Raw genomic sequence first — 13065 nt, 5'->3', positions numbered from 1 at the left:
TGCAGCCCGTTCAATGCAACACTCTTGTCGGTTCCAAAAACTGTTCAAAAACATCAAAACTGTTGCCGCCAATATAACAGAAAGTGCCATAAGTCTTCAACTATAAAAAGTAGGGAGGTAACTGTATTAAAATCTCACGAAACCATAGTGTCACGATATCAGGGCCACCATAAAATATAATTATTGTGGTATAGTCCAGGGTGTACCCCGCCTTCCGCCCGATTGTAGCTGAGATAGGCACCAGCGCCCGCAGCAACCCCAAAGGGAATAAGCGGTTGAAAATGGATGGTGTCACGCCTGTAAATCTGGTTTTATATTTGATCATGTTTTGTTTTGTTTTCTGGACTATTGTTCCGTTTTTTCACTTCCTGGTTTGTTTTTGTTACCATGACAACTCATTGATTTTCACGTTGCATTCCTAGTCACGCCCCTGCCCTCAGTCCCGCACCTGGTCCTAATTATCACAGCCACTACTTAAATTATTTTCTTTCTGTTCATCAGTCTGGGAACTTTGCTTTCATTGCCTTTCATACTTTATGCCATGCTTTTCGGTTCATCCACGCCAAGTAAGTTTTTGTTTGTATTTATGCCTTTAAAAGTATATTTTGTTTGTTTTTAGATAGTATTGTGCTGTTTTTGTTCTAAGTTTTAGTGTAGATTATTATCCGCCATCGAGCGCACTTTTTGGTTTGCCTTTTTTTTGTATTTTGAGTATAAATAAAAACAAACATGTACCTGAATTCACGCCTGGCTCGTCCTGTAAGCCCTCTGCGTCGAAGGAGCACAAACAATCCATGTCCAGGTCTGACAGATGGATGGATGGATGGGTGGATAGTTCCAAAATAAATAAACAATGATAAAATTGTTATAGTGTTTAAGATGAATTGGCAGAAATGTTAGGGTTACGTATACTTACATACTTACAAACATAATGCTCAAATGTCTAATCATATTTATTAATACAAGCATATATTTTTAAGTGCAAATAACAGTGTAGGTACATCCACTGTTTTAAGTAAATAAAAACTAAAAACAGTCACAATGTAAACTCCAGTGTAACAAGTGTAAAACAATAATGTTCACTCAAGTGTCTTTCATGTTTTATTTTATGAGAAGCTCAATAGTGGACATTTTTAATATCAGTTTGAAAAATTAAATTTTTTTAGAAAAGTTAACTAACAATATAACTTTTAACGATATACATACCTTACAAGTTGATGTTTAGCTTTGCTGGCTTAAAATATCGTTTTTTGTGACAGTTAATAAGGTGGGGACTTGTCCAAATAGGTTGTTTTCACCAGGGTTTATTTGTTTGTTAGCAACACAACTCAAACATTTAGACATATCTAAATTACAATGTCAGGAAAATAAAACTTTTTTTCTTGTGACTTTACTCCCTGCTTACTTGCCTTGAGGATTCTGTGAGATTTAATTTATTGACAGCTAAATCGCAAAAAAACCCAAAAAACTACATTCACAAGTCACGACAATATTGTAAAAATGTAGAAACCGCTAAACCGCGGTATCGACAATGCTGTTACATCTTTCATATAAAGTATTCCAATTCTTGGAATCTGCGTTTTTGAGTTATATACGGGTCATTGCATTAGTCACAGAGACCACGTCACAGCACATCCATGCAGACGAGGCATGTAGCAGAGTGGTTTGAGTTTGTTTACAGAGCAACAGTTCTGCAGAAAAGTGATATTACATCAGGTATTTGGATGTTATTTACCCTTTGTGTTCATGTTTCACCGTGTTTGCAGCATTGTTGTTGCATTTTGCTTGGTTGTTAAAGATGCTGATCGAGGAGGTTGTCTGACATCTATAAAAGAAGAGCGACGTTCAAATTTTCCTAATAGTCAATGTTTTATCTTTCATAGTCGGGCCGGGCGATATGGCCTTTTATTAATATCTCGATATTTTTCCTTAGCCTTGAATGAACACTTGATGCATATAATCACAGCAGTATGATGATTCTATGTGTGTTCATACTGCATTTTAATACATGCTCATTTTAAACTTTCATGCAGAGAGGGAAATCACAACTAAGTCAATTGACCAAAACTGTATTTAATAAACAGTTATTAAGCAGTGGCACAAACATTCATGTCATTTCCAAAACAGAAAGAACAAGATTGCCAGAGACATTTTAAAACAAGCTATAAGTGCACTTTTGTGCATGATGTCACTATAATGACATATCAAAACAACACTTAAAATTAAAATGCACTTTTTGTACAGAATGCCACTACAATAGTTTAAAACATATTAAGTGCACTTTTGTACATTATGTCACACAAGACATTTTAATAACTGTCAAATAAAAATGAGCTGCATAATAGGAAATCAAACTGTATATGTCCTTCGCTATGTAATAGGTTACTGCGGACGTTATCTCCTTCTGTTTTTGTACTATTTTTTTCATACGGTGTTGATGTGAAAATCGTTGCTTCGACATTTTGTTGGTGTGGCTCCGAACTGAGATGTTGACATGCAGAGTTTCAAGCACTCTTCATTCTGTAGCGTGTGACTTTTAAAATGATTCTACATTAGCAGTGGGGCTACTTTTTGTAGCAACGCTTTGGCCGCATAATTGTTCAACATCTTCCCACTTGAAGCCAAACTACCGCCAGGCGATGGATTCTGTGCTTTTTTTCCTGGGAATTAATTATCCCTCCATTTGTTACCAGATTCACACCTTCTCTCTCTCGTATTGCCACCCGCACCGCACCGTTAGCATCACAGCTAACATTACCAAGCTACTACCTTTCTGCTCCACGGGTGCATGTGACGTTGCACATGTGACGTATGTAAGAATGTGCACCTGTTTTGAGCCTCTGTGAGAAGGAGAGACAAGAAAGAGTGGGAAACGCATGTAGTGTAATGCCCACAGTGAAAAGCAACTGTGTGAGAATGTACACTTTCTATATCGCACAGAGACAAATCTGCGATATATCGAGTATATCGATATATCGTTCAGCCCTTATTCACACTCCCATTCACACACTAGGGCCAATTTAGTGTTGCCAATCAACCTATCCTCAGGTGCATGTCTTTGGAGGTGGGAGGAAGCCGGAGTACCCGGAAGGAACCCACGCAGTCACGGCGAAAACATACAAACACCACACAGAAAAAAACCCCAAATAAAATAAATAGATAATTCAATAATATATATATATATATATATATATATATATATATATATATATATATATATATATATATATATATATATATATATATGTATACGCTAAAGTCTTAACAAGCTGCTGCTCTAAGTGTTGCCTCTGTGAGTAAGTCTTTGCAGCACCCAGCATTGTCCCACCCACAGAACCATATGATTGGTTACACGCAGAGCGGTAACAGCCAATCAGCAGTACGTATTCAGAGTGTATGTAACAGCCAATCACTAGTGTGCATTCGGAGCGCATGTAACAGCCAATCAGCAGTGCGTATTCAGAACGCATGGAGTCATTGGTCCTGTAGTGGAGTGATAAGAAAGGTGATTAGTAAGGCAGCGGACACTCCTCATATTATAATAGATACCTCCCAGTCAGCTACTATAGGGAAACATAAGCGGCAGCTCAGCTCGCCCGCAGTCCTTAATTGAGTTAAAGGCTAGTTAGCTTTTAGCTTAACGTTAGCTCACTGTGCAGTGTATGTGTGTGCGTGCATGCGTGTGTGTGTTATGGACAACAAAACCCTCTCTGTCTTTCTGAGAGAAAGACACACCTTGTTGACCTACAGTTAACTAAGTTATTTTACTTCACCTTTTTCTGTGTTGACTGAGCTGTGTTGAAGCAGCAAAAAAATACACCATGTTAAATGAAGAGTTTCCCGAAGATGTCTCTAATAGTTGATATAATAATGTAACTGCATCATAAAGCCTACATGAACTCCATGGTGTTCAGGGATGAATAGTCTCTCTATTGCTATTGTACTATTTTTTCAGCAATAGTTACATTAATTATTAGTAATGTAGTACCCTAATTTTGAATGGCAGGGTCTCTGCTATCACATGTTGATAATAAAAATCAACTACAGGCTTCCCAAATGGTGTAATAATTTAAGCATGATGAGTTGAACATAGGTCAGCATGTGGCCCAACTTTTAACTTTTTTTGAAACGCTTATTGCAAATGCTTACTTACAGTTATTCATTAATTTGACATATTAAGTCAATATTTTGACTTACTAAGTCATTATAATGACATTTATAGTATTTCAGGTAACTAGGACTGTTTGGTTTTTACTTTACGGAAAAAAATATTGAGATATATATTGTATATCGCCATTCAGCAAATGGAGCAGAAAACACTACCAAAAATCGTAGGCTTCTTCACGCGACGAAGCCTAAGGAAAAATATCGAGATATATATCGTGTATCGCGATATGGCCTAAAGATATCGAGATATTTAAAAAGTCCATATCGCCCAGCCCTAAAAAAAAAAAATATATAGGGGTGTAACGGTACGTGTATTTGTTTTGAACCGTTTCAGTATGGGGGTTTCAGTTCGGTTCGGAGGCGTACCGAACGAGTTCCACACGGACATATTAAGTAGCGCACCGCACGTTGTGTAAACAATGCACACCGAGGCACCATGAATGGATTTACGTGGACCCCGACTTAAACAATTTAAAAAACGTTTTCGGGTGTTACCATTTAGTGGTCAATTGTACGGAATATATACTGTACTGTGCAATCTACTAATACAAGTTTCAATCAATAAAAAAAAACAACACACAACATATTAGCAGCGACCGAGCTACGATAGACTGACCATACCTCCTCTTTTCACTGGATATGTCCTCATTTGCGGGGCTGTCCGGGTGGAATTTCTTAAATGCCTCAAATTTCATTTTAAGTTAGGGTTGCGTGTATTTTCAATGTACGTTTAGGGTTAAGAAGGGGTTAAAAACAAAAAAAATTGTGCACAGCAACATTTGTGAGGGAGCGGTGGAGACAGAGAGAGCGAGAGAGTTATGATAAACGCGAAGGCTCTGCTTTTTACCCATAGATTTATCAGATTTTATTTTTTATTATCTATAGCAGAAGTGTCAAATGTGTGCCCCGGAGGCCATTTGCGCCCCACAGCTAATGTTTTAAATGACATTTCTAAAAATGCATTTAAAATAAACAAAAAACATAAACAATAGTGAAATAAAAAAGCTTAAAGGCTAAACGTAATTTAGAAAAAGCTGCATCGTTGACTAACAAAACAAAGCTGTTTTTTTTTATTTCAAACTGTCATTGCTCAAAACATAATATTGAATCAAAATCAATGTCCTTATGAATTTTTGACCTATGCAAGTTTCCGATTACTTCACATCAAATATTCCACTAAGAAAAATATATATGGTGGAAGATTTTGCAAATTTTGGATCAAAAGTCCGTAATATCATCGCTTACGTGCAGAGATTTCTCGAGATTCTCTCAACTTTTGGATGATTTTACGGGCCGTAGATGGTTAAATTCCTAAATTCCTTGCGATAGCTCGTTGAGAAATGTTGTTCCAAAACTGTTCGACAATTTGCTTACAAAGTGGTGACCCTCACCCCATCTTTGTTTGTGAATTACTTAGCATTTCATGCAAGATGCTTTTATACCCAATCATGGCACCCAACTCTTCCCAATTAGCCTGCACACCTGTGGGAATTTCCATACAAGTGTTTGATGAGCATCCCTAAACTTTATCAGTATTTATTGCCACCTTTTCCAACTTCTTTGTCACGTGTTGCTGGCATCAGATTTTAAAGTTAATGATTATTTGCAAAAAAAAAAAAAAAAAACTGTTTATCAGTTTGAACATCAAATATGTCCTCTTTGTAGCATATTCAACTGAATATGGGTTGAAAATGATTTGCAAATCATTGTATTCCGTTTATATTTACATCTAACACAATTTCCCAACTCATATGGAAACGGGGTTTGTATATATATATATATATATATATATATATATATATATATATATATATATATATATGTGTGTGTGTATATATGTATGTTTTATCCCTATAAATGTGTACTTGGTATAGTAAGTATATTTGGAGTAATCTCAGAAATTGTCCCTTTTTTTGGTAAAACACACTTTTTTGATGCTCATGGGCTGACTCCAATCTTTCCTGTCCAAAAGTAAGCTAAAAAAAACCCAGAAGACATTTGGCTCCTCTTCTTTACGTGTTATGGACATTTATAAAAAACAGGAGCACCCTTTTTTATATGACACTTGGTCAAAGGTGGATATTAATAGAAAGTCAGAAAGACAATTTCAGGACACTTTCTTTGGCCGGCAGACAAAACCACTAGTTTTATTAGTGTCAGATGTTTTGGTTTGGGTGTAGTTGGTAGACACAGACTCCTTGTATAAAACCACAACATGTGTGTTATTCCTGCTTGGCTGGATGTGGTCAGAATGTTAAGCAATCGGGAAATGGTTAGCACTTTCTCGCTAGCAGGTACTTTTTTATGGATTGAAAACAAAACAAAAAATAAATACATAATGTTGTATTTTTTGCATTGCATTCAATGTATTATCTTCATTGTTAATGTGTTTTGCAAAAAATAAGAATTGTGTAATGTTAAGTCCATAAGTACTGCTGTTAGTTTTGCATGTTATTTAAAGTATTATATACTATACATTCTCATGTTATTGTGCAAATAATATTTCTTGTGTGATGTTAAATTAAATAAAGCATACCATAGACTTGCACAGTTTATTACCACTTTTTCGATATCTGATATTGACTTTTCTAAGATGAGACTTTACTGCCCACTTTCGACCTAACTTTATGGTACCAACTGAAGGAATATGTATGATTTTGGATGAGTCCATGGTTTTTGTTCACAGACTATGTATCACTGACTTAACTCTTAACTCTCGCCTTTCTCTCTTGTTTGTCCTCTCCAGAGATCTGAAAAATAATCTGATAAGCAAAGTGGAGCCCTGGGCCTTCCGTAGTCTGCTGGCTTTGAGAAGACTGTAAGTATGATGAAGTCTAGTAATAGCCTTCTCTGGGGGATGTGGGAAAAACTAATTTAGCTTTGGGAGATTACAGGGAAAAAAAAGTATATTAAACACTGTTAAAAAAAATACTAAAATATATGTAAATGCCACCAATGTTAAACAAGTACACTTTCAGGCATTGCTGGACGTTCTTTCGCTTGGCAAGGATACTTAACTGAGGGCAAAATTCTCCAGTTTTACATTAATAACTGGAAGCTACTCAGTTAAATTACAAGCTTTTGCCCTTGACTCTTAAATCACTGCTAACTGTACTTAGAATTTTGGGGAAGAGCGTTACTGACCTTCTGGTGACACTGTTGGCCAATTTATTAAGATTATTTTCTAGCCTTTCGGCCTACTGGCGCTTTTAATATATTTTTTATGAGTCACTTACTTATTAAAAAAAGGGCTTTTTGACTGGGTTAAAATTGGCCCTTGTGTGTGAACGTTGAGTGTGAATATTGTCTATCTGTGTTGGCCCTGTGATGAGGTGGTGACTTGTCCAGGGTGTACCCCGTCTTATGCCCGAATGCAGCTGAGATAGGTTCCAGCACACCCCGCGACCACATACAAGCGGTAAAAAATGGATGGATAAAATACCAGATCTCCTCCCCCTTGCCTTTTGTGAGTTGTGTGGTCCTCTGTTGCCCTCTGTGTTTTAAAATTTTTATTTTTATTTACTGTTTTAATTGGTTTCACCCTTAAAATAGTTTTTAATCATATTTATTTTATATTGTTTTTATATTGGTTTTATATGTATTTATTTTTGTTTTTATTCAGTCATTGGTGGAGCTCAGGATAGTATTTGAATGTGTTTTTTAATATTTCTGTGCAGCACTTTGGAAATATTTTGTTGTTTAAATGTGCTATATGAATAAAGTGGATTGGATTGGATTGCCCCTTGTCTAAGGCTTTAACCGTCGTTTTACTTTGTTCTGAAAATATGACTGAGCAGAAAGCACATACATGTAAGTAATAATAAGCATTACTGATTTAATTGACAATAAAATGTTATCAGGTTTCCAGTCCTTTGCCACCCAATGTAAATATCGACAAGGTTTGTGAATGTTATTTTTGTCATAAAATACCTTGTTAACTAACCCAAAGTCAGACTAGCAGCAAACAGACTTCACTACGATTTACATTTTATGAATGATTAGACCGATAATTTACTATCAGAATTTACTTAAGCCATGTTTGAAATGCTCGACCTAGCTAACACAACTATCTTTTATTAGGGACGGCGTGGCGCAGTGGGAGAGAGGCCGTGCGCAACCCGAGCGTCCCTGGTTCAAATCCCACCTAGTACCAACCTCGTCACGTCCGTTGTGTCCTGAGCAAGACACTTCACCCTTGCTCCTGATGGGTGCTGGTTAGCGCCTTGCATGGCAGCTCCCTCCATCAGTGTGTGAATGTGTGTGTGAATGGGTAAATGTGGAAGTAGTGTCAAAGCGCTTTGAGTACTTTGAAGGTAGAAAAGCGCTATACAAGTACAACCCATTTATTATTATTATTATCATTATCTTACATATTGTAGCTTCTGAATACTTTGACATTCGCTTTTTATACTCTATAGGTCAGCCACCAAGCGACTCGTTGTGTGAAATGAGTGGTGTCCTTTTTTAAAGCGTCACGTCTTGGCCCTCTTTTTCGAAGGGCACAATGAAGGAGAAAGGGTTAAGGGGCAGAATTGGGATTCAGCCTTACTTTTAGTAAGGTGCGGGAAGTGTCTCTTGTGTCATTTTTACTCTGCAATCAAAGTTGACACATTTGCCACTGGAGCAGAGATCCAAGCCTGCAGGACCAAAAGGCCAGGGAGTGTGTATTAAAGTGCCCATAAATAGACAGCATGCAGATAATGTTTCACAAACGGGTCGCCAGAGTTTGACTCGCACAAGTCCCGGCTTATGATAGTGCAAGGAAGGCAAAGCATGCATACCCTCTTCCGTCGTTTAGTAATACTTTCCCTCCTCAGTGAAATACGTAAACTGGGGTGTCCAGAATGCGATTTCCAATGTCCATTTTTTAGGGGTGTAATGGTACACAAAAATTTCGGTTCGGTACGTACCTCGGTTTAGAGGTCACGGTTCGGTTCATTTTCGGTACAGTAAGAAAACAACAAAATATACATTTTTTGGGTATTTATTTACCAAATTTGTAAACAATGGCTTGATCCTTTTAACATTGGGAACACTATAATAATTCTGCCCACATTAATCCACATTAAACTGCCTCAACTTGTTGCTTGGATGAAATAAAATGACACAACTTTTCTTCTACATATAAAAAATGCAACATTAAACAGTTTCAAGTCAATTCATCATGCTTAATTTATTACAGCATTGAGGAAGCCTGTATTTGATTTTTATTATGTAAATGTTATATTTTTAGCAACATGTGATAGCATGGACCCTGCCATTCAAAACTAGGCTGCTGCATTACTAATGATTATTGTAACTATAGCTGAAAATTCATCCCTGACCACAATGGAGTTTATGTAGGCTTTATGATGCACTTAAATTATTTTATACACTATCAGAGACAGAAACTCTTCATTTAATATAATGTCCTTTTTTGCTGCTTCAACACACCTCAATCAACACTGTCCGTAACACACGCACACACGTGCGTGCACACACGCACGTGCATACACACACACACACACACACACACACACACGCGCGCACACACGCAACGCAAAATGAGTTAACGTTTCGCTAAAAGCTAACTGGCCTTCACCTAAAGCCAGTACTGCGAGTGAGCTGAGCTGCAGTTTGTTTCTAGAAGGTCAACGGGCTCATACTGATGTTTAGAAAGTAGTTGACTTGGAATATAATTTAGGGAGAGTGAGTAGCTCCCCTGCTAAAGACCTATATGTTCAACATCGACACTGAAGCCCTGACGACATGCGCTCTGAATACGCATTGCTAATTGGGACAATGCAGGGTGCTGTGTACAGACAGAGGCACAACGGAGCGGAGCAGCTTGTTAAGACTTTATCATAGGCGGCTACTTCATATGTACATGTTGAACTCGTTCGGTATTCCTCCGCACCGAACCGAAACCCCCGTACCGAAACCCATCCATCCATTTCTACCGCTTATTCCCTTTTGGGGTCGCGGGGGGGCGCTGGCGCCTATCTCAGCTACAATCGGGCGGAAGGCGGGGTGCACTCTGGACAAGTCGCCACCCGTACCGAAACGGTTCAATACAAATACACGTACCGTTAGACCCCTACCATTTGTGTTTATTGTAGAAATAGAATAAACACCCAAAATAGCAAACATGGAAAAGTAGAGTTAACATTTTCTTTGTGTTTTACAAAAAAATTATGAATATAAATTATGTTCCTTTCGTCCTGTGTGCGGACCTCGATGGTAACAGTTTTGACAGCCCTGATGTAAACAAAAACAAGTAAATACAACAAAACCTGTGAGCTGCCAATGTTCAGCTTTTGCTTTAATTATTACAATTTGTGATTGATTCATCAACGCTTTGAGTCTTTCAAACTTTAACATTTGTACATCAATAGACAAAATACAGCTTGAGTTTAACCGTGTTTAATTGTTTTTTGTGTACTATATTGTTCAAGTAATTATGTTGCCTTTTACTTTTATGGTGATGATTGCACTTTGATAGTTTTGTGGGATCTGGTCCATCAAGGATGCAGGCACTGAGATAGCCATGCTGATTTTGGGTTGTGTGTGTGTTGCCAGGCTTGGGAGAATCAAAGTGTTAATTTAAGTGCTCCCCAACCGGTGATTACTGAGTGCACTGCTTATTTTCCCACAGCTGCTCCGGCAAAGCAGGTCTTTAATTACAGAGCATGAGGGCACAAAGCCATAGACGCTGCGGCGCTCCGGCACCTTCTGCATTGTGCACGTGTTTAAGTGTCTGTACATTGGACATAGTTATGTCAAGAGGTTAAACAAATTTAGCATGTGGATGGACTGGTAATCTTCTCAAGGATTTAGATCAGGGGTTTCAAACACGCGGCCCGCGGGCCAATTGCAGCCCGCGAGACATTATTTTGCGGCCCGCACCTTAATATGAAAATTTTATGTTGGTGCGGCCCGCAAGTTTCATATGAATGGCGCTTTACAGCGTCATACTTGTATACTCTCGAGACTCCCAATTTTCAGCGCCCCACCAGGGGTAATCATTCTCCCGCATTTCACCCGAAATTCACCCTAACAACAATATTAAGGGGGCACCGTGGAGGCACTGCCTTTAATATCTTCTACAACCTGTACAAGCAGCGTGCCAGCCCAGCCACATGTTGTTTTGGCTTTAATAAACGCATCATTGGACTGCAAGACATACTTGATCAACAGCAACACAGGTCACACTGAGGGTGGCCGTATAAACAACTTTAACACTAAATAGTCATGTATGTCTGACCTACTTATTTAGGCTAATACTTGCTTGGCCAGTTCGTAGCGTTAGGAGAAAAGACCAAATTAAAACACATCAGCCAAAGCATTTAGCAGCTTCTTAATTTCAAGGATTAATGTCTGCTGCGTTGATCATGTGGTTCAAAGTGGTCAGACTGACGGTGCTTCGGTCGTGCCACTTTGCCAAGTTTGCTCCACATTTGAACTTGTTTTCAATGGTTTGTTTTTCTGTTTTCAGTAGGTGTCATCCTTTGCACTCACTCTCAGTTTGGGTGGTTTGAGAGCAGGATTTTGTCGATCTCTGGCTGTGTGCTGTTTTTTTTATTTAATGAGGATATTCTGGGTAGTAACACGCTACATTTTCTCCTTTACATTTACCTAAGTAACTATTAGTTTTAATGTAACATACTTTTTACTTTTACTTGAGTATTTGTGTGAAGAAGAAACTTTAATGTACTACATTACACTGAGTTTCATTTCGATCCTTACATTTATTTACATCACAATCATTTCTAATCTAATGATTAAAGTTTGTAAAGTTTCTAATTTGCCAATCCAACGTAAGCTTTAGTGATGTTTGGCTCCATTCCACCAAGCAAACCTAGCAAGCCATTCTACCGGGCGAGGAATAACACGTTGGTAGTATGATAAAAGAGAAACCCACTTGTTTACTAAGTGTCAGAATGTTCCCAAAGACAACACTTTAATTACTTGCCCTGAAACCAGCACATCCCGGCTGTTTGAGAGAACTAAAAGTGGCAAGCAGAAACCTCCTAAAACGGTTGACTTAAAAGCATTACCCACATCACCAATGTCATGCCTGTGAATCTGGTTTTATGTTTGATCATGTTTTGTTTTGTTTTCTGGACTCTTGTTCCGTTTTGAGCTTCCTGGTTTGCTTTTGTTACCATGTCAACCCATTAGTTTCCACCTGGTCCCTCTAGTCACGCCCCGATCCTCAGCCCCCCAAAAAAATTGAAAAATCGCGAGGAATGTAGGATTTAACAGACAACTACAATTACGGAAGTGCTATGGAAGCGCTGATGACTGCAGATTGTCTGTGCGCATTCCGCTTCGTCTACAGTACGCTCTAGTCTGTGAGCACCTTTAACCCTTATTTCAATTAGATACGTAATGGCTCCGCCGATATTTTCCATTCTAATCAAACCGTTTAGACCACCTGTGGATGCGCTGCGCACAGCACCGGCATCGGTTTTCCATCCACAGATCTTTGCCACATATACGCAGAGTTTGACATTTTTGCTGAATGTCAGAGCCTCTGCAGATCAATTCAGCAAAAATTGGCGAGGAAGTCTGAGAAGTGTGCGCGCATAGTTTGTCAGAGCTGTTGTTGCTGCAGTGTTGCTTTTGACAAATAACAAATAAAAAATAAAACAAACTTTTACCTTTTCCACAATTCAGGTCTCTGCCAGTGGGTATTGGCAGAAGGCGACACACAGAGACCTTCCGTGTTGTAGCCGTTTAGCAGCTGTTACTTGTCTGGTGAAAATCTAGGATTTTAGTGTGCTATTTCAATCATTCCCTGTATACATTGTTTTAATAAAATTTATATTTTTCGTAATTTCTTGTTTAAACCACAATTGAAGTCAAAGTTTGTGTAGCGTTTTTTTTTTTTTGCCTTAACTGCCAGTGCTTGTGTTT

General features: G+C 38.2%; 1 protein-coding gene across 1 annotated transcript in view; it reads left to right on the top strand.

Annotated features, from left to right (window-relative positions):
- The window catches only part of LOC133559270 (adhesion G protein-coupled receptor A1), a 557171-nt gene that overhangs the window by 161795 nt on the left and 382311 nt on the right, over positions 1–13065 (top strand). The window contains exon 3 of the mRNA XM_061910875.1: positions 6914–6985. Within this exon, the coding sequence (XP_061766859.1) occupies positions 6914–6985 (72 nt within the window). The remainder of the gene's footprint in view (positions 1–6913; positions 6986–13065) is intronic.

Source organism: Nerophis ophidion, linkage group LG09 (assembly GCF_033978795.1).
Source record: "Nerophis ophidion isolate RoL-2023_Sa linkage group LG09, RoL_Noph_v1.0, whole genome shotgun sequence".
Classification (NCBI taxonomy): Eukaryota; Metazoa; Chordata; class Actinopteri; order Syngnathiformes; family Syngnathidae; genus Nerophis; species Nerophis ophidion.
Note: the sequence above shows the minus strand (reverse complement) of the source record. Positions and strands in the feature narration are given on the sequence as shown.